Here is a 23,526-nt window from a genome sequence, read left to right on the forward strand (position 1 = left end):
AGTACTCACACGCTGTGAGAGGCGCTTTCTGTGTGTGTGCGCTTCAGTGTCTGCACTCAGAAAACCGGACCGAATTGAGTTCTCTCTTGCGTCGTCAGATTTATCCATATGTCTGCGCTTCTCTTACTCCCACATATTGACATTTTTTAACGTTTTATACGACGTGCAGCAAGTGTATGTTAGCTTATGTCCCGCTGGTTCATATGTACGCATCTAACCTCCGAACCACGCAGCAGATTCATTCTGAACGAATCTCTTCCCAAAACGTCCCTCACTAACATTTTCGTCTCGTTTTTATTCGTTGACGAAAATGACAATAGATTTACGTCATAGCTTTTGTCATTCAAAAAGAGTTTTAGTTCGTTATCGTCGGTGAAAAAAAATGTCGTTGACACACTGATTCCTACCCAGCTTATTGGAAATATGTGCCTCTATCTACATTTCTGCAAAACTCAAAAAACATACCTATGCATATAAATCACTGCAGTTTCCAGTTGAAATGAACACTAGAGGCAGTAAGACACTTTATGACAACTTTTATTCCTTTTCATACGAATTTTGATTTACAGGGCCAGAGTTTCGATTATTAAAGTCTAATTTTCACACACTTCCTTGCACAATATTATGTTATGACTTCAAAACGATTTTAACATGCTGTGAGATTTGAAAACTGATACATTTGAACGTTAGCGTTTTCTGATGCAGTAGGTTTGCTCAGTAGCTCACGTGATACAGCGTTGCACTTGTGCGGTGAAGAGCTCCGGTACAAATCCTGCAGAACTACAGTTTGACGAAACAGCTCAAACCCGCGTATAAGGAAGTTAAAATAGCACGGTTGCATCAGTGAATGCATTTTTATATCACTTTTGCATTCGTTAACACTATCAGGTAGATTTAGGGTTGGGTTTGGTGAAGGGGGTTTATTATTTTCCAACATGATAGAGCATTAACCTTTTAACAACCCTCACCGGATATTTGAATTCAGAACCGCTGCAATACATACCAGAAGCAACGCAGCAACACGTGCCTATGCTAAAGTAATAAAAACATGTCATGGTCACGTATTGAATGTGTGTTTTAGCGCCACTCATTAGTCATTTCACTTTGAAAAACACAAAACGTGCAATAATATACATAATATCTGTGTTGCAGAAACGTCACCACAAGCACATATTTCCAATGAGCCTGGGTTGCTTTATTCTGTCTTCTTTCTATCGGTGAATGATGTTTGCAGTTTTATCTAGTTTCATTTAGTTTTGCTCTGCCTCAGTTTCAAATGATACATGTGTAGATCTCCTCCCTGTGACTAAGACCATTGCTGAGCAGAACATAAAGTAGAATAACACATTTGACCGACCTTTTCATGTGTAATATTGCTCAAGAGACTGGCAATTATATGTTGGCAGTTCTGCTCCATTTAGAGAGGTCCAAAGCACTCTTGGGTTTGACGTGTACTTATGTGTATACAGTCTGTCCTAGCTTATGTCCTTGCTCATGTGATCTGCCCAAGTAGGACATGTTCATGGATCACCAACACCTCTAAGTCTAGCAACAGCATTCCTGTGAGAAACTATTTATTTTCAGAACTGACTAGTCAGCAGGTTGTCTGAATGACTAGTCCGTTTTAATGATTAGGCTGGTTTATGATCAAATACACAACATCTACAACATTTCATTTCACAAAATATCATAGTCCTCACAAACAGATGGATTATGCATAACGTTTCTCATAGCAGGCAATTTGAAGTCCAGCAATGATTGTCTTTAGATTTAACCCTTGTGCTGTGCTAAAAATCCTTTACCTAATTTGGTTAAAAATGACCTGGCCTTTAAAAATTGCTTGCCATCTTAAAATGTTAATGCATTTTGAAATCTGTACATTGTATTTGTATACTGTATGTAACCACATATCTAGAGAAATGTGTTAGTTTATTATCTTTTAAATACTATAGGGTGTAACATTACACTTTTTTACACACTTGAATTATTAGTAACCTAAATTGGTATTTTAGTACATTGAATTTTAATGTTTTGATAGTGTATAATAGTGTGTGTTGGTAATAAAATATATGAAATACATTAAAATACAATAAAAGATTATTCTAGATTTGCAGTTGCTCAATGTTTAACACTCTTAAAAATAAAGGTGCTTCACGATGCCATAGAAGAACCTTTTTGTCTAAATGGTTCCATAAAGAACCTTTAACATCTGAAGAACCTTTCTGTTTCACAAAAGCTTCTTTGTGGTGAAAGAAGGTTCTTCAGATTACAAAAAGGTAAGAAAGAGATGGTTCTTTAAAGAACCTTTGACTGAATGGTTCTTTGTGGAACCAAAAATAGTTCTTCTATGGCATCGCTTGAAGAACCTTTTGAAGCACCTTTATTTTTAAGAGTGTAAATTACTGTTTCTACTCGGTCTAAAAAACAAAAAGAAGAAAATTCAATAAACAGTTGTTAACAAAAAAAGATGCCCATTACTTACTCTGCTAAAAATGACTGTCAATTAATGCAGAGCTGGCTTTGTCTTTCAGTTTCATCGATCTTAACCCTGCAATGCTTATGTGGCATCAATAAATGCTTATGTTGGCTAAAAATGATCCCAAAAATGAACATTCTGTCATCATTTACTCACCCTCAAGTTGTTCCAAACCTGCAAGAGTATCTTTATGCAGACTTAAAAGTAGATATTTTGAAGAATGTTGGTAAACGTAGTGTTGACGGTAGCCATTGACGTCCATGTGTTTTTGTTTTTTTCTCATACTATAGAAGTCATTGGCTACTGGCAACTGTTTGGTTACCCACATTCTTCTAAATATCTTCTTTTGTGTTGAACAGAAAGTAATAAACTCATGCAGGTTTGAACAACTTGAGGGTGATTAAATGACGACAGCATGTTCATTTTTGGGTGAACTATCCCTTTAAGAAATGTTTTGTCCCAGTCGATGTCATTTTCAATGCGTTTGCTATTATAAATATTACACATATTTATATGAGTTTATTTGCTCCAAAATCCTGTAAAACGAGTTCTCTGTTCAGTGTGTTAATTGGACGTGTGTTTTCATGTAATAAGTTCCCTTTGGAATAATTGAATGAAAACAGCAGTCCTGTGAGACCGACTGTGGTGAAGCAATTGGCAGCCTGTCGAGAAATCCAAGGCCGCAGGAAACTTGTGAAAATCAGAAGAAACTAAGTTTGACATCTGTATTTTTGTTCTACCATTTCATTTGCTCCTTCACTGTGACATCTCACTTTAGGAAGGTCTATGAGTGTGTATGTATGTTCCTGCAGCTCTCTGAGCTTTAATAGAAATAACATGTTTACATGCATCCTAATAATCCGCTAATAATCTGACTGATAGCTCAGTCAGACTGAAAGCACTTTAATCTGATTCAATAATACATTTATATTCCATTTACGCTTTTATCCAAAGCTGAACTGAGCTGGATGATGGCATCACTGAATTCCATGATGAACTGCCTTTAACTGAAAATTGAATGTTTACTATTGTCATTTTGCATTATTGACACACTATTTTCCTAATTACTAAATACTGTACAGTTGCTTTGACACAATCTGTATTGTTAAAAGCGCTATATAAATAAAGGTGACTTGACAAAGCACAATAGAAGCAATCAGACCAACAAGAGAGCAACAGTATAAGCGATGTGACAGGTCTCAGTTAGTCTATCACAGTGTACATAGCAAGTTTTTTTTTTATAAATTAGAAAAAAATGAATAGAATAGTTAAGTGCTAGTATTAATTGGTCAGGTGCTGATGAAAAAGAGATGTGTCTTTAGAGGTTTTTTGAAAATGGCTAAAGACTCAGCTGCTGGAATTGAGATAGGCAAGTTGTTCCACCAGCTGGGAACAGTCCAGGAAAAGGTCAGTGAGAGTAATTTTGTGCCTCTTTGGCATGGCACCACGAGGCATTGTTGCAGAACGCAAGCTTCTGGAGGGCACATAAGTCTGAACTAGTGAGTTTAGGTATATCGGTGAAGAGCCAGTGGTTGTCTTGTAGGCAAACATCAGACACCTTGAATTCTATGCAAGCGGCTATTGGCAGCCAGTGCAAGCTGATGAAGAGAGATGTGATGTGGGCTTTCTTCAGCTCATTCAAGACCACTCTCGCAGCAGCATTCTGGGTCAGTTGCAAAGGCTTGATAGTACATGCCGGAAGGCCCGCCAAGAGAGCATTACAATAGTCCAGTCTGGAGAGAACAAAAGCTTGGACAAGGAGTTGTGTGGCCTGCTCTGACAGGAAGGGTCTAATCTTCCTAATGTTGTATAAGGCAAATCTGCAGGACCGGGCCGTTGTAGCAATATGGTCTGTGAAGCTTAACTGATCATCAATCACAACTCCAATGTTCCTGGCTGTCCTGGAAGCAGTTATGGTTGACGAACCTAGCAGTATAGAGAAGTTGTGATGAAGTGCTGGGTAGTCTGAGACCACGAATATTTCGGTTTTAGCAAGACAGAATAATCCCCTGTATATATGTTCAGTGCTGTGATGCCACTATGCTTTTGTTCATTCACGACTTATACAGGTGGAAAAAAATGTTCAGTGCAGGAGACTGAATATTTCCTAAACATCTGCATTAGAAGTTCCTGATATGTATATGAAGAGTTTATTTGCAAAAACAGGTAACTCCGTTTTTAACAATTTTCAAAAAACATATTTTTTCAAAAAAATCATGTTTTTTATTATGTTAGCATGTTTTATTGAGTTTTATTGTGCTAGTTAGATGTACTTTTTAGTTATTTTTTAACCTAATCAAAATAACCCAACTGCAGTTTGATTGAGATTAATTGGAATGCACAATGAAAAAACATGATTTTTGAAATCATATCTGTTTTTGCAAATTAACTCTTCATATATATATATATATATTATCAAGGCAAAAATTCCAGTTCACTGACATTTCCTTCAGATTAAATGTAATGCACATTTTTCCAATATTTGCTCAATTCTGGGTACATACATTTTAAACAGTGCACATTATGAAGTCAGATTGAATTCCTTAGGTATTTCATATTTTAGCATATATTTTTTTTCTTAAAGCATTTCTTTTTATATTAAAAAAGATGTCAAACATAGGTGTTACAAGAAAGTCCAATACAATTTATTTAATAGTCATTAAACCAGATCATTTTTAAAATGCATCTCATTTGCTATTAAAGAAAAAGAAAGGATTGTTGTTGTTTTTCATGAAGAATAAACTGCTAAGCACACATTGAACACATCATTTCATTGTTTTAATCTGCAATGAAGGATTGCCACTGAATAATTAAGCTCATGTAAGCCATAAACTCATGTAAATAGCCGGTTTGGGTACTTAAAGTAGATTAGTATACTAATATTGTCTCTTATAAGTTGAGTTTTGGTTCCTTTCCAGTGTATAAATGTCACTGTGCCAGTTCTAGTCTTTTATGGGCCCTAAGCAAGGCTTTAGACTAAATGTTGTAATAGATCATGTTTATTGAATCACTGACATGAGCTATTCAGAACTAGAGATGAAACAGTATGAAAATATACACAATTATTGTGACCAAAATGATCACGGTTATCAATATTATCACAGTATTGTTAAAGTGTGCTGGAAATATTCAAAAAGTACACAAACAACAAATTAGCAGCACTTTTTGTTTGCATAAACATTCAAATAATAACATAAAAAATTATGGCCAGATTTAAAAAACAAACAAACAAAATATTGGTTGGGTGACATAACATGTTATCTACAAGCATATAGGCTACTACATGCTGACAAAAAAAGATTCTTTATAAAATGCATTTTAGCCTTTAAATCATTTTTAGAAAAAGATTAGTCAAAATGATGAATTATAGGCATTTTATCGGCTTCATTAGCAATTCTAAGGCTACCTTATTATCTGAAGTGCTGAGATTTTTAGAATGCACATTAGTTTGTTTTAGAACAAAAGATTTGAAGATTTACAACAGAAATGTAGTCTAAGTTTTGCATTGGTCTGAACAAAAATGGCAGACAGGCTGAATGAGAACACATATTCACAGTCTGACAGCAGGTGGCGCTTCTGGAACAGCAGAAATAGAGCTGTTTCCAGGTAACTTCTGTAAACAAAGCAGCGCTGCACTTATAAACACTGCTTTATTAGGCATTACACGGAGGGAAGATGTACGCATATATTACGTATCTCTTTTCCTGGTGCTGTGGTATAATTTTCTGCCGTATTTTGCTATGAGAGTGTCGTTGAGAGCATGAGGGCCCCCTGGTGGTTTGGGGACCTTGCATAGTTGAAATATAAGGACGTCGCTTATCCCGCTCAAAATTATAATAAACATGAATGATATCTGCAGTAACGATTACTTACAGACTTGTGTTTTCAAAACCAATCCCGTCCCAGTAAAGCTTGACTTCCTTGGCTCTTTTGTCTAGTTTTATAGCTCAACAATGGCAGTATAGCGAAGTCCTTTAGCAGCTATCTGTAATTTTGCTTTCTAAGGGCACGTGTGTGTCTTTGCTCAGCTTCTTTCATTCCAGCCTAATGGAAGTGTTGAGAATGAGATACGTTTGTCTGGGTTTTAATTAAGAGTTCAGTCAATGGAGCCCAACTTCCCTCGTTGTGTTCAGATTAGCCAGCCGACTGATGATGAGGATTGTGGGAGATGAAGCTGGCTCCAGGGGAAACATGTGTTCATATTATCTGTCAAAGCACATTTCCCCCCTCTGTCTCTCTAGGTGACGGAGCACGCTTTGCGGCATGATATTAATTGAAGGAGGGGAAGAAGCTAAAAAAAGACAGAAAATGGAGGTATAGGCATAATATTTGCACAATGCATACATTCAGACCTCATCCTGAGTTTACAGCTCGAAAGGCGACAGGCTCGGAGGATAGAAAACCAACTCAGTGGATAATTTAAAACATGTCATCTCATCTGACGAGACACAGCTAAAGGAGGGTCTCTCAGCGTTATAATGTTCACCTGACAGAGCAAAATGGAATCATTGGGTTGAAATGGCTTAAAGATGGTTATAGGGTGACTGTGAAATATTGTTGAGTGTTTGACATAGTTTTTCTGCCCTCCCCATACACCATTGTATTTTATTTGTTCTGTTTGGAAGATATGTTGACTTTTGATGATATGATGACTTTTATTTTGACAGCGATGAAAACGCGTGCACGAGGCTCCCAATCTCTATCTACATTATTTTACAATCTCTGTTTAACAGTTCTGACTATTAAATTATTAGACAGAACGTTTAAACAAAGTAAATGGTATGTGAAAGGGCTTTTACATTTGCCAAAAACGTCTCGGGTTACTTATGTAACCATGGTTCCCTGAGTAGGGAACGAGACACTGCGTCCTCTAGGGGTCGCTATGGGGAACGCCTCGCTTTTTTATATTAAAACAAACAAGCAGATGAGAAAAAGTAACGCAAAAATAACGTAACGTTACTTTCTATAAAAATTAACTAAGTAACAAAGTTAATTACTTTTTAGGGAGTAACACAATATTGTAATGCATTACTTTTAAAAGTAACATTCCTCAACTCTGTCTAAATTCTCCACGTTTCGGTCAAAAAACCTGTTTCAGGAGAAGAACGAATCCCCTACAGTTTCACTCAGAAATACATCACATAACACATTAAAAATAGTAATATCTAACTGGTTTTATTCAAGTCAAAAATGTTACTTAATATCACTGAACCAACCTCTATACATCAATTTATAACAAAACAAATTTTATGGGTTAAATCATGTAGGAACAGCTAAGACAAAACCTGAAGGTTACCACTTTTCACAGTGTCTAGAGGAAATAAAATGGGTTGTGAAAGCTGTTGACTTTAAATTGCTAAAATGTTGTGCTCTGTCAGGCAAATAACCTGTTTAGCTTCAAATCTCTTCTATTGCGCTAATTCATAACTGCACTTGTAATGACATGTCTGTGAGGATTTGTCCAACACCAAGGGACAAGTTTGACCCAGATACAGTAATGAATGAGACTCAATTGTTGAGAGCATCATCTGCGTGTGAATGCTGATTTATTAATTAAATCGTTCATTAGTTCTGCTCACTCACCCTGTTTACCTGAAGGAGTCTGGAGCCGTTCATCAGTCTAGAAGCCTCTGGAAAAATGAATACCAGTGGCTCCTGAAGATATATTGAGGTCTTATGAAGCGCAACGATCACGAAACTATTATTTTCTGCAAACTGGTTCTTTAAGCAGTTTACATACATCATGAGAAGCCATAAAAACATTCATTTGGCCCCTTCCTTCAAGTGTTCGGTTCACGCGTGCTCATATCAGCGGCTCAACGGTCTTCGGTCCGAGTCGAACTGTTTCCTCAGTTCAGTGTCTGTTGGAGGAACTGGAGCGCTGAATGAGTTCATTCATCATAGGATCAGATACGCAGATATTTCGGCTCGTTTCCAGTCACAGTGACTGTCAGGCGTCTGAAAGTAAGTTTTGATTGAGTAACTTGTAGATCTGTGCTGCTCGAGACATAAACTGATTCAGACGATTCAGTCCGATTTGGTGAACTGTTCATTTAGTTCACTAAAAACAACTGAAAATCACTCTTTAGCGTTTGCCTGAGGCTCTGGATTACAGGTAATAATGCTGTAAATAATGCTTAGTTTATTGCACCGACCATTCATTTTGCTTCATAAGAGTCATGAGGATTCAGTTTTTGTTCCTTGATATGGGTTTTGTTTTTTTTTTACTGAAAAAATGCCAGTAGCTACTGATTTGCATTTTATAAATCACGAAGGATCACGGTTTAAGATAAAAAAAAAACTTTCTATAACTTCTTTATAGAAAAAAAAGTCACCTAGATCTTGCATGGCCTGAGGGTGAGTAAATTAACAGCAAATTTTCATTTTGGGGTGAAATATTACTTCAAAATGCTTTAAGAGTCTTATGATGAGCTTCTGTTTCGACTGTACAGTAATAGTAATTTCTATACTAATATACACATATAATATACATTAATATACATGCAATTGTTATACTATTATACACAGACACATTACTGAATTGCAGTGATTTTCATATTTACACATATGTGTGTCTAATTGTATCGGATGTGGACTTGTAGTGAACAACAATTGTTAAAAGTATATTTTTTGTAAACTGCACTTGCAGATAATATAAAATTAAGGAAATAAAAGAATACATTTTCATTACTGTTTCTTAACACACTTTTTTAAAAAGTGCACTTTGTAATCATGTCAAAATAAACACTAAGTACATTTTAAATCATTGTTTTAATATTTTTTGTTCTGTAGTGTGTTATTTGATATTACATTTAAAGTTAATATGATGTAGTAAATGTACTAAAATGTTAATATATAAAACATTAAAGTATATCTTAGCAATTTTGGCAATACACTTTAACCATATGTCAATTGACAATAAAAGTAATTAGAAAAAAAAACATAATATAAAGATGTACTGTAAGTGAGTCAGAAAAAACACTCTTAGTTCAACAAATTGCATTCAATAAAAATGTTACTGTATCTGAAAACATTCTTTTCACATTTAAATATATTCTTATAAAGTGTAAGTAGTCTTTTCAAAAGTATGCTAAAGTGTAGTTCGTCTTCACAAGGACACCTTGCCCCACTCTCTCATATTTCGGCTGGTGAAATCAGCTTTGCATTATGATTGAGGATTTGGATGGTTTCTTGTGCACAGAATGAGCCGATGTGTCCAGCAGCTGCTGATGGTCCATTTAAAACCCAGAAGCCTCCAAAAGCTAAAGGCTGAGTGCTCTTGATTGAGCCCTAGAAGCGCTGAAGTGCACATACAGTGTCCTGCAGCAGCACACACTGATGCTGTGAATGTAATCAAGTCCTGCGCTGCTGTTGCTCTTAATCCATTTAGTGTTTGACAGCCGTGCAATTGTTTCCTCCTGCAAACCCTTTGTCAGGTGACAGATCTGGGGTCAGGAAACTGCCAGGTGAGTCTACCTCTGTGTTTGGGGGGATTTATTTGGTTATTGTCCAGTTGTGTAATGCCTGAGAAACACCTTGGTGTTAGTATTGCAGTATAGCATGCGTTGCTCAGGTGTAGAGGATAAATGACCATTTGTATGTCGTATTTATTACATACTTTGCACATTTGAAGTCGCAGATACTGTGTTTTGATCTTAAATGCGATGCCTGACAGGACAGGATAATAAAAACCATAGTTGAGACCTAAATATATGCCGCTTGTGACATTTATCCACAGAGATTAGCCGTATTGCTTATAACCTTATAAATGTACAGAAACTGACTGTCTGACTGTCAAAAGCCAGATTCTCTAATATGCTGAGCTAAGCGGATACATAACACTCCTGCTTCGGAAGAGTTCCTTTTCTAACTTCAAGAGCATTCATTTTAACTAGGTTTCATGCAGTGCTCTCAGCTTTTTGATCATGTTGCCGTACAGACTGCAGAGACACTGCCAGCACTGTAAAGAAAACGATTGTCAGCTGACTTCAGAAAGTGCTTCATAAATGAACTGGTTTTATTCAAGTCAAAAATATGATTTTAATGTGACTGAATCAGCCTGACTACATTGGGTTGCAGCAATGAAAGTCATTAAGGGCTGATCAGGTAGTAATAGCTCCGCAAGGTAACGACAGCACATTATTATTTTGTCCTTACATGATAAGGACCTAATAGAATAGATACTAGTAGCTGTAACGCTACGTGTAGAGGAAAGGCACACGAAGATGAAGGTCATCTACACAAGAGTTTAATAGAATCCATGAAGATGATAATCCATGAAGGCAAAGGGAACACACAGCAAAACAACATCAACACCGGACCAACTAAAGGAGAAACAGAAGAACTTAAATACACAGACCAAATGAGGATAATTAACTAACACAGGTGAACTAAATGAACCAATCAAAGGATGACAGAAACTAGGTCAAGTGAAACATGAGGGAAGAAAACAAACTAAAAGTCCATGATCGGAACATAACTATGACAGTAGCAAAGAAATAAGTACTAAAAGTTGAAGTTTAAAAAGGAAATGGCACTAGTAGCTAATTTATAAATACTAGTAAGTAATAGAATAGCTAAGAAATAAGTACTTGAAAATAGATGTGTTTTAAGAATTAATTGTCAAATGGCTTGTCATATGTTTGAATCAGTGAATTTACATAATCATAAGTGAGCTTCTTTATGAGTATGAATTGGGTTTATGTAGATTTTGTTCAATGTATTCACCAACTGATTGATAATGCATGTCCATGCATTCATAGTCGTGGATGTATTGAACATCACTGCAGTTATTCATCACAGCATGGCTTCACGGGCATCCCGTACGGCTGCTCAAACACTCTCAAACACTGACCGCACTGTGAAATCTGCTGTTTGATCAGATAACATATCTTTACATTCCTATCAAGTCTTCATTAGTCACGCTACATGCCAATGAACTTTTCTTTCTTGGTAGAAAAGAGGTGTAAACAAAAATGAGTTAAAGGTCAGATGACGCGGCTTCTAAAGCTCCAGAGAAATCAGACAAGCTTGCGATCTCTCGTTCTGGATGGTCTAAAGGCCGCTGGGTAACAACAGGACAGAGATGAAGAGAAACGGATCTGACTGAACCTAATAGAGCACTGAATTTCCAGAGGTTCAATGTTTCAAACTGGATCTCTGTCAAGATGCCATTGTAGCGTCTGCTCAGCCTTGTGATTTGACTGTGCTGTTTAACCTTAAAATTTAGGTGAGTTTATACATTCATGAACATTCATACATTCAAACAAACACACATTTTTATCCAATATTGCAATGCGATGTAAGTCATGAACCAATATGATTGCTCTCTCTGAAATGTGCTTCATGGTAGATATTTGTGTGTGTGTGTGTGTGTGTGTGTGTGTGTGTGTGTGTATGTGTGTGTGTGTGTGCGTGTTTGTGTGTGTGTGCGTGTGTGTGTGAAAGTGAAAAAGAAGAGGAGCAATTCGATAAGAGACCTGCGTAAGAAAAAAAAAGAGATATTTGAGGATTAACTCAGATTTATGGCATGTCATAACAATTTGTACGTTTCAACACTGACCTTTCTCTTAGCACTCGAGTGATAGATGTACTTCATTACCATGTTTGAAAAGTACCAAACGGAACACCTTCCTGTCAGAGTCGTCAGTGATTGATCAGGGCGGGATTGTGGGTAAAAAGAGCAGGTTTGTGTATGGAGATGACCTTGATGTCATGTTAGCAGACAGGATTGACATTGAGGTTATGTACTGTACAAATGTCTGCTGCAGGAAAACTTCTTTAAATGCCATAATAGAATAATTTCCCCCATAATGACAGAGAATAAGGTCTAATATGACTATAGCTGATGTAGTTTCAATAACAAATATCTACAGATATTTTAGTGTGTAACCATGAAATGAAAATGCTTTATGAGATAAGAGAATTAGTCACACATTTAAAGTCATGCAGGGCCTAAAATTAAGCGCCAAACTGGAGTAAAAATCAGCGTTGGCGAGTAAATGAAACTGTGTTACTCGTCAACTTTTTTATTAATTCTAACAATGCTTGAGAAAGCGATATGAGACAAGATTGCGATATGTTGCAATTGTGCTGGGTAGGTTACGATGTGGGGTGCCAGACTGCATCACCAAAACTCGTAACATAGTTCAGTGGTTGCGGCGTTTTCCATAGGGACCCCATACGTCTCGGTTACGTATGTAACCCTCTTTCCCTGAAGGAGGGAACAGAGACGTTACGAGCCTCTTGCAAAAAACCCCGGGCTACACCGCTGAATGGCCGGGAAGCAGTCTCGGCTCCTCAGCACAGACCTGAATGAGTGGATGCATGCTGTGTGTACGGAGGAGAGGCTGGGCATGCAAATTCAACTCGCCAGTGTTCATTGGCCTGTTTTTTTACTATTCAGAGGTGATTGGGGTTCCAAAGGGAAACCCATACATCACTATCGACGTAACATCTCTGTAAGGGAAACAGGTCAATTTAGCTCAAAGGGAATCATTTAAGATTTTAAAGGGAACTCCACCAATAATATGTAAGGGAATTAGGACAGAATCACTGTTTTACGGCAGATCACTGAGACAGCCAGCGAGTCAGTGATCTCCGTTCCCTCCTTCAGGGAATGAGGGTTGCATATGTAACAGAGACGTTTAGCCAACTAAATGCAGTATACAGAAATTCAACACAATCACACAACTGAAGAGGAATTTCATTAGTCCATTAGTTTTATTAGTTCATTATGATCCATAAAATAAAAGTTAACATCATTAGATGTTTATGATAATGAGTTGTGTTGTGTGCATAGGTAATTCATACTGAACATAAAGGGTGAAATTAATTAATTACACTACTATACATCAGTGAGCTACTGTATGACTTATGGAATTTAATTATATTATAATTCTTCCTTAAATTCAAATTTGCATTACAGTGTTGCATCCTGTTTTCTATTCTCAACAGAAATTAAATTCAAATTGTGAATTTTCATTTCAGTTCAGCAAGGTGGTGCGTGTGATTCTGCAGACACTGCAACTAAATTTGGCTGTCTTTTCACCTATTAGTGCTTAATCCTGTTCTTACACACACAGTTTGGTCATTTATGGTAGTGGCAACCACATCCTGCAACCGAATTGACTCCTGAAAAATGCAGGTAGTGACAACCACATTTGCAGAAATTCTACTTATTGTGTACTGAAGCGAACTGATAATGACGTATTTAAACATGTATCACAGATATGTGTCTCTTCTGTATGCGCAGTACAAGAAATCACAGGGAACAAGATACATTCAACTCATTAGTGTTGTCAGATCTTGCTATAAAAAACAGCAAATAAGAACAAGCCCATAATAAACTCAAATCCTTGAAAATAAACCACATGCTAAAATATCACGACCTGCACCTGCCTACTTTATTGACTCCATAAAATGGATCGTTTTGTGAGCCAAGCCCAAAGATGCTTAATAATAATAAATGGACATGGCAACCCTTTCAAAAGCACGCTCTGCAGCGCAACCTTCCAAACATAAACAAAAACATGCCAACTGTGTCGACGGTGGTTTAGTTAAAATCGCTGAATATAACGAGTCTTCGGGCGCTGTAATATTACTTTGGTCAAAAATAGCGGATACCAAACGCAATGCTGTCAGTCACATGAAACTGTAATTTAAGGGATTCACTCCTGTATTTAAATGCGGGGTCACTCCTGAAACTTTACTGTGTGCATGTAGTCAATGAAGCACACCGCAGCCTTGTCATCCTGATGTATGTTTGAGATTATTCAGTTCTACTGTGGGGGTCAGCGCCAGTTACTGTTGACTGTTGTTTTCTTCATTAGATGTAGTGAGACTCCTCTCGGTGGAAGGCTCTGATCCGTCACGTAGAGGAGTGTCACCTAATGACTTATTCATACTATATTTCCTCCTCTCATCAGTCGAGCAGCGCTTTTTATACACTTCTGCGCTGCCTCCATGCCGGATACAAGAAACAATCTTCCTCCCACTCGAGGGGTCTTAAAGAACGGCTCAGCGGGTGGGGCTGTGTTTGCATAATTTTATTGCCAGTAAGGAATCTACCACACTTGATTAATCATGGTTCTAATTTTCCCCACCGTCTTTTATAGACATAAGTGCTGCGGAGCCACATGGGAATTAATGTGACAGTTTAAAACATGCTTGCTAATCCTTCACCGCAGAAAGAAGCTGTGATACAGCTAAAGTGTCTAAATGAGAATGTTTACCTTTTGTCTTTCAGTGTAAATCGCAGGATGACAGGGAATTAATTGGGACCCCTGCGCTGAACGACTGTCCAAAAATGCAAATCGCAAACAAGCATCCATGCATAAATGCAAATGGGCTCCTCATTGCCTTTGGTTATATCCAACTAATTAAATTCCTCTGGTGTGGCTTTACAGGCAACTCGTGCACCATGGCGGAGTACAACAAGCTGAAAAGCATGCTGCTGGACATGCAACCCAGGACCTCCACGGACGGGCAAGCAAATGCCATGGACCAGAGGAAGATCCTGGTGGACACAATGTTCAAGTATATAGACAGAAACCAGGACGGCCGTCTGAGCAGTGAGGAGCTGGCAGAGGTGAGGGGACCCATGACATTGCAGTTCAAGAAGATATGGAGCAAAATAAGCAAGGAATAGCGTACTTTCAGCTGGTCATTTCACTTTACTCTGCTTTGCTATAATGACTGCCAGAATGCACATTATCCTGAATATCATGTTGAATATTAGGAAATATTTCAGAGAATTTTTTTTTTTTTTACAGACCCTATGTAAAAATGTCGAGGGGCTCACAAAAAAATTTCAGATTTGGTTTGTTGTTCACACTGCACACTTATAAAAAAGAAACAAAATAAAGTGTGATAATACTATATTTTAAAATATAAAGTATTAAAAATACAATTATTTTATAGTACACTTAAAAATACAGTGCTAATATTTACATTTTCATTTTCTTTTATTTATTTTTTATCATTACGTTTTAATCATCTTTTGTCATACTTTAAAGTACTCTTGTTTTGATGTGTTGACTAACATACTAAAGCACATGTAAAGTATTTGATTATAATTTTAACTGAAGTGTGTTATTTGATAATACATATTACAAGTTAATATTACATATTAATATTACATATTACAAGTTACAAGTTACAAGTTTCAATACAAATATATTAAGTGTACTGAATTGCCACTTCATAATTTCAAATGTTTAATTAAAAACATATTAAAATACATGACATACACAATAGAAATGACATTAAAGTATATTTCAGTTCTGCCATTAATGCTTGTTAAAAGAAAACTCTTAAATTCAACTAATTGCATTTAATATACTTTAATAAACATACATTTAAACTGTTATACTTTTTAATTTAAATTTAAATAACATGCAATTAAGTTTTCAGAAACATTTCAGTCAGTTCATACATGTTCATGGGAGTAGTTCATCAAAAAATTAAATGAAAAAATGAAAATGTGCTCATCCTCGGGCCATTCAAGATGTAGATGAGTTTGTTTCTTCATTAGATTTGGAGAAATGTAGCATTGCATCAGTGTCTCAGCAATGGATGCTCTGCAGTGAATGGGTGCCGTCAGAATGAGAGTCCAAACAGCTGATAAAAACATCACAATAATCCACACCACTCCAGTTCATAAATTAATGTCTTAAGAATACAAAATCTGGGTGTTTGTAAGAAACAAATCAATCATTAAGGTGTTCTACATCTCGTGGCCTAAGGGTGAGTAAATTTTCTGCAAAATTAACATTTTCGGGTGAACTGTTCCTTAAGTAGTATGAACTGTTTTTTAAATTAGGGTTTTATCTGTAATAAGGACTCTTAATAAAAGTATGCTAATATGTACTACTTTTTCACAAGGGAAGAAAATGAACACTGTTGCAATATTACAGTATATTAATACAAAAATCCTCTGATTTCTTTTTCAATATAGATAATTAAGAGTATGGGAGACTGAAAGTAGCACTGTTTTCATTATCCTCCCCTCCACTGAAGCTCATGTTTAACCCAATTCAGGTTCTGCTGAATTGGGTTAAAATGGCATTATTGAAATCTGGACAGCACACTGGTTCAGAATGATATGAGGATGAACTAATACTGACAGGTCTTTCATTTTAGGGTGCACTCTTCCTTTAACACGTGTGTCAACCAATCTGCATCAAGAACAGAAATGTCGTGGTATGAGACAAGAGTTTAATCATACCTGTAAATAATGTTATGTAACCAGTGCTGGGTAGATTGTTGTCCATTACTGATTACAGATTACATGTTGAAAACTGTAATCTAGGTACTCATTTGTATTATGACTACTTTTTAGATTACTTTTAGATTACTTATTTCTATCAAACTTTATCAAACAAAAAAAGCGAAGAGAAAGAAAACACATTCCATTTTTGATATCAACATCATAAAATGCATTAAACATTACATTACACCGGGGTTTCCCAAGCTGTGCTTAATGTAAGAACTGCAGTGGGTTTGTGAGATGAAATAAAACTAACAATTAATTGAATCATACAAATGTAAAATAAAACTAATTTAAACACTTGAACACTAAAAATATAAATATTTTATTTGTTTACCTGCATGTCAATGTGACTAACATTAACTGACATCAGAGAACTGTAAACAAGCGAATTGTTAAATTATTGGAATATTAACTTCACTGTTAAAAAAATTCCGTAAAATTTACGGTAACAAAACGGCAGCTGTGGTTGCCGGAATTTTATCGTAAAAAATACGGTAGCAACATTTTAGGTTTTACTGTTTCAACTTAAATTTACAGTTAAAGACCTTAATTTCATTAACTGATATAATGTTAATATACCAACCTAATAAAGTACTAAAATCTGTTTTGTACACTGATAATCACCAAATGCAGGTGGTGATGAGAAAGTCACATGAACAAAAGCCCATCACAAGCAGCTTTTAAATAAAAACATATAAAGAAGGTCGTTCACACAAACACTAAACACCATCACGGTAACACACATGAAACTGAAATAATGCAATAAACATTAATTTAACAACATTAGGTGTAACATACAACCCTAATATACAAAACTGATGAGAAAAAACTAAGACGAAACATAGTTATTTCAACAAAACAACATCAAATTTGAAATGTAACGCAGGGATTTCACTGTGTTATTCACTGTAAATTATACGGTCTTTTTCACTTCCAAAAACTGTATACTACTGTTAATTTACATGTAATGTCCAATACAGTTTTTCACCGTATATAGTAGGGGAATTTACCGTTAACCATTTAACAGGTTTTTACTGTAGCATTTTTACAGTATTTTACTGTTAAATTCACGGTAATTTTTTACAGTGTTCCTCAGAGATATTTCAAGTAAATATTTTATTTTAAGGGGTTTAGTTAACAAAAATGTTTGCGAATCCCTGCACTATATGAACAAACATTAATAAACATGAAAACAGCAATGACATTATATGCGCAAAGTATTCCAGCTCTGAAATATTTATTTTTCCTGACTTCCAGAATCAACAGTTATCAGTAACTTGCATAATTATTTGTTTTATACATGGTCTTAAAGCTTGAGAGGTGCTTTTTTCTGCCCAAATTCAGAAGCATGGATTGCATGTTTATTTGCACAACATTTAGTTCAAGCTAAATGAAACACAGTAGCTGTCAGGGGTGCTGTAAAGGATCCACGTGCAAAGGCAGTCCGTTAGAATCAGTCTCTTTATTGAAGACACAAAACAAGGCAGTCTGTCGTACGATGACACAGAACTGGATGAAACTCAATGAAACACAAAACGACCGGGGATGGTCTGGTTCCGAGGACTCCCGTCTTGGAGAGAGCTTGTATGGGCTGGGCTCACTGGAAGCAGCCACCGGGCACCGAGAACACTAATACGAGCACAGCACACTAAGCAAGCATTTTTAGAAAAGAAAATTTAAAAGCAAAAATTACGAATTAGGGAGAATCAATAAATTATGAAAAATGTACTGCCATTGTGTGAATATATAATCATGTAATTCATAAAAAGTAACTGTAATCTTTTTATTAGCATTTTAAAATGTAATATACTATAATTACGAGTACTTCATTTTTGGAATCTGATTACGTAATCCAGATTACATGTAATCAGTTACTACTCAGCACTGTAACTTAATTGAATTCTTCCTGTTCTTTTACAGATATCCATAAAGGAGCATTTGGAAAATATCTTATTGGAGTGCACCATGCAAGACCTCCTGCGTTACGATGATTACAACAACGATGGTCACCTGACCCTTCAGGAGCTCTACACAGCCTTCCGTGAGTCCAACAGTCTCTCTCACCATGTGGCAAATCTGCAGAAAAAAAAATCTGCTGATTTTTTTGTCTGCCAAGCACCATTACGTCTCTCTCTGAAGCGTTTTGCACATTTGCAGCGAAGCGAACACCTGATCCTTTGGGCCAATGAACGCTAATCATGGCCCGGTGATGAGAGATGAGTGCTTTTGGCTGAAAAAGAGAGATGAGATGGCAAGCCGAGATTATCTCGTATCATCCATCGTCCCACGCCGCATAAAGCAAATGCCCTCATTTCATTCGTTTCAGGAATTGCCAATGCAATTCACAGTCCCAGTTCCCTGAATGAACAACTGTGACTAAAATTATCCATCCATTCCACTAGGAGATCAATCAAAGCATTAGAGGTGCCGTGTGACCCTTACTTTAAGATTCAGCTACTGGGGCAAAAAACACAGCTCCATTAACCAGCGCCAGTCGTTAACCTTGCTAATGATGGGTTTTAGAGGACTGCTTGTTGTCATTATACAGTCCTTTTGCTTTTGTGTCCAGCTGGCCAGTGTTGTACGAGTGTCGGTGTAATAAAACATTGCACTGGTCAAGCCCTTCCCAAGGTTAAGCGTGTTGCTGCAGTGGGATTTTGGAGGATGTCAACTGGAACAAGGGGGGAAGGATCACTGCTGAAATTGACTGACTGAGGTGTTTCATACAAACAAACATCTCTGAGGAGATCCCACTCCACGCTCCTCTGTTTGTTCTGCACATTTCAGTCTTGTGGGAAAGATGTGTTTCCTATAGTTCTTTGTCTAACAAAATCATTTTCATGCTTTGTTATGTGCTTCACACACATTCACACTGTCTGTGAGCTGGAGAGGAAACATATGCACATTCATGAGCTGTTGATTGTCACCGAATTGGTGAAACTTTAGATTAGGGAACACATTCACTATGTTTTCCCTCAATAAACTCCTAATTTGCTGCTTATTAATAGTTAGTAAAATAGTTGTTAAGTTTAGGTATGGAGTCGGAATAAGGGATCTAAAATATGCTCATGCAGAATAAGACATTAATATGTGTTTTATAAGTACTAATAAACAGCCAATATGCTAGTAATATGCATGCTAATAAGCAACTAGTTAATAGTGAATAGTGTTCCCTAATCTAAAGTGTTACCACAGAATTCTGTATTATTCTGTATTATGTTGCTTGCTAAAAAATATAGCTTAAAGAGAAAGTTCATCAAAAAATGAAAAATCTGTTATCATTTACTCACCTTCAAGTTGTTGGTCCCCATTGACTTCCATAGTATGAAAAAGAAAAAGAAGAAAACACACACTATGGAAGTCAATACCGTCAACTGTTTGGTTATGCATTTTGCATTTTCTTCACTTCGTCATTATTTCAAGTAAAGCCAGATCTTGTGGTTTTTTTTGGTGAAATACAGCTTTTAGAAAAAGGGCTTATTACAGAAATAATATCATTTAAAAGAATATACTAAAGTGTGAATTGAAGGTTACGTTTTCAGACACTTAATTTCATATTATTTATAATTAAATGATAATGTATTAAAGTTTAAATTTGTATATTAAATGCAGCAAGCTGAACTTAAGAATGCTTTTTGACCCACTTCAGTACATCTTTATATGTAATTTCATAATTACTTCTGTTGTCTTTGAAATATTACTAAAGTGTGCTGCCGAATTTGCTGACAAGCATTTTTATCTTTACTTTAGTGTCATTTCTATTTGTATGTCATATTTAAATAAATTTGTATTTATGAAGTTGCAATCTAGTGCATTTAAATTATATTACCTTTAAATATAATATCAAATAACACACTACAGTTAAAATGGTAACACTTTAGTTTAGGGACCAACTCTCACTATTAACTAGCTGCGTATTAGCATACATATCACTAGCATATTGGCTGGTTATTAGTACTTATAAAGCACATATTAATGTATTATTCGGCATGAGCATAATTTAGATCCCTTAACCCTACCCCAAACCTAAACTAACAACTACTGAGGCAAAAGTCGTGTAATAGTAAGTTAATAGTTAGAAAAATAATCCCCAAACTACAGTGTGACCGATACTATAATAATCTTAACATGTGTATTAGTATGTTAGTCAACACATCCAAATACTGTAAGTGTATTTCTTTAAAACATGACCAAATGTGTTAAGAAACATAGTGATAAAAATGTACTTTTTTAAAGTACACTTAAGCTGCCTTTGATTTCATTTATATCATATCTGTACTTTTAAGATTTGAAGTACACTACAAGTGCACATTCTATAAAACTAAGCACACTTCTTTTTCACAAGGGCAGGAGGGGGATGTGAGAAAGAGCGAGCATTTCACTGTGACTGGAGCATCAGTCTGGTTTCATGGCTCCCATTAACGGTGGAATTATAAAGACGTTTAGCTGCGCTGTCAGCATTAATCCAGAGTCTGCATGGGAACCAAGAAATGAGACACCAAACCCTTCACTAGAGACTATCCTGAGCTGTGACACCCCAGACAGGACAAATATAAGAGCCTCCAAAAAATAATCACCGCTACCTGCTGAAACTAACCAGCTGAAGCCTGACCGGCCGAGATAGACGATCAATGATCACCGACAAAGAGTCTCACTGCCAAAGAGGCAGAGATAAAGAGCAGCTGGGTGCAGGAATGAATGAACGGGTGTAATTGCTTGAGAAAAAGGTCCCGCTGAGAGCAGGGCTCCTGTGCCTGACAGCGGCGCTGAAGGTTAGCGAGTCTCTCTGTCTGTCCCATCTGACCGAGCTGCGTGGCTCATTCTGGCCGGTCAGGCAAGGTTTTTGCATATCAGAGGGGGTCACAGGTCTCACTAGGGGCTAAATTACTGAATCAGACAAGGAGTTAATTAAACATGTCGAACAGAGACACTAGCTCTGCTGTCAGCACCTCACTTGCTATCTTGCTAGCCACATAAGTGACTCATTTGAAATGAAGCAGCCGCTCCAGTTTCCACACAAAAACTAGATTTGTGATTCCAGTGGAGTTTCATGTTAGCTTAGCTGATAAAGTTTTCTAATAATGTCCATTAATATATGCCAATTAAGTGCAAATATTGTGTCAAATAGTCCATTTTTATTAACATGAGCATAAATAGCTGACATTTTATTGTGACTAGTTTTTTAGTTTTGCATGAAAATTGTACAGAGTGCATTCTAGGATTGCTTTCTTAAAAGTGATGCTGCTTAAATGAGGTGTATTAGAAGACTGCATAATGTTTTTGCCTATCTTTGCATTAAGAGTACATCTATGAGGCCTCAAAATACTGTCTTGATAACCCTTGTGAAAAAGTACACTTTATTGCATCACTTTAGCATAATATACTTTTAAAAAATATAAGAATACACTTAATTGCATGCTGCATGCTGATTGCAATAAAATGAAAAATGAATTAAATTAATTGCACTTTAACCCCACTTAAGTAGGACTTAAGTGCATCTTTATACTGTATGTAATTCCATGTTTACTTCTATTGTCTTTGAAATATGGTTAAAGTGTACTGCTGAATGTATTGACAAGCATTTATACTAAACTAAAATATACTTTCATGACAATTTCTAATTAAACTTGTATGTCATGTATTTAAATATATTTGTAATTACACATTTGAAATGATTAAGTTGCAAATTAGCACATTTAAAATATCATAACTTTAAATGTAATATAAAACAAGACACTAGAGTTCAAATTATAATTAAAATAATCAAATACTTTACATGTGCGTTAGTATGTTAGTTAAACGCATCAAACTAAGTGCACTTTAAAGCATGACAAATTTAGAATAAAATGTTTAATTTGTGCACTTTGTAATAACGTCAAACATAATCATGAAACAGTCTTTAAGTCACTTAAGTGGCCTTTAATTATTTGCGAGTACAATTTGTAAAAAAAAATAAATAAATAAATAAAAAGTACTACGAGTGCACTTTAAATTCTTTTACACAAGGGACCGTAAGCTGTTTATGTTTGTGAATAAAGCTGATTACACTCCAGATGCATGAAACACAGACTGGGTTTGAGGCGCACGTTTGTCTTGCTTTTTGCTGCTTTAGGAAATATTCGTAGAGTAAAGCACATTTGTATTCGCTCAGGCAGGCGCGTGAAGTTCTTGTTTTTTGAAGTTGTTGTTGACCCAAATTAGCTTTTGTGACTAATTGCACCTGGATGGTTTCCGTGGTAACTAAGGATGCCAGTCGCACATGTTTAATTAATTACCATGTGTCTTGAAAAGGCTTTAAGTTTTAATGCCCTTTTCTCCTCATAACAGATGGACACAAGCCGCCGCTGTCATTACCGATGTTGTCTTGTCCTGTCCTGCATCCATTGTGGCCCAATGGGAAGAGCCAGCTGTCATCCAGAATAAAATCAGCCATGCGTTCTGTAATGCGTGCCACAATGTGAATCATCCGGAAGAGTCTGAGCCACCGCAGTCTCTGTAAAGATCTCATTTGTGTGGAGGAGGAGGAGGAGGAGGAGGAGATGTAAATGTGTGTCTGGGAATTCTCCCAAACCTTAAGGGGTTTCAGAGGCTGGCAAAAGGTTTGATAAATGCAAATTTTTGCAGCCTCTTTGGCGGGCTTGATTCGTTCAAGAACGATTCCTCAAATCATATGTCTCGTTGAGGAGACACGTGCTGCTACTTTACTAAATGATCAGATGCACATTGACAGAGAGGTTATTCAGTATCTCTAATTGCATGCTTACAGTACATAAAATGA

At 36.4% G+C, this 23,526-nt stretch overlaps 1 protein-coding gene across 1 annotated transcript; it reads left to right on the top strand.

Moving 5' to 3' along the window:
• The first annotated feature begins 3,811 nt into the window (after positions 1-3,811).
• Positions 3,812-23,209, top strand: LOC107566246 (follistatin-related protein 5-like). Its single transcript, XM_016251635.1, has 5 exons — positions 3,812-3,883; positions 4,020-4,143; positions 14,884-15,065; positions 18,669-18,789; positions 23,076-23,209. The coding sequence occupies exons 1-5, from the start codon at positions 3,812-3,814 to the stop codon at positions 23,207-23,209; spliced, it is 633 nt and encodes a 210-aa protein (XP_016107121.1).
• The last annotated feature ends 317 nt before the right edge of the window (positions 23,210-23,526 follow it).

Source organism: Sinocyclocheilus grahami, unplaced genomic scaffold (assembly GCF_001515645.1).
Source record: "Sinocyclocheilus grahami isolate Dianchi unplaced genomic scaffold, SAMN03320097.WGS_v1.1 scaffold1063.1, whole genome shotgun sequence".
In the NCBI taxonomy this organism is placed as follows: Eukaryota; Metazoa; Chordata; class Actinopteri; order Cypriniformes; family Cyprinidae; genus Sinocyclocheilus; species Sinocyclocheilus grahami.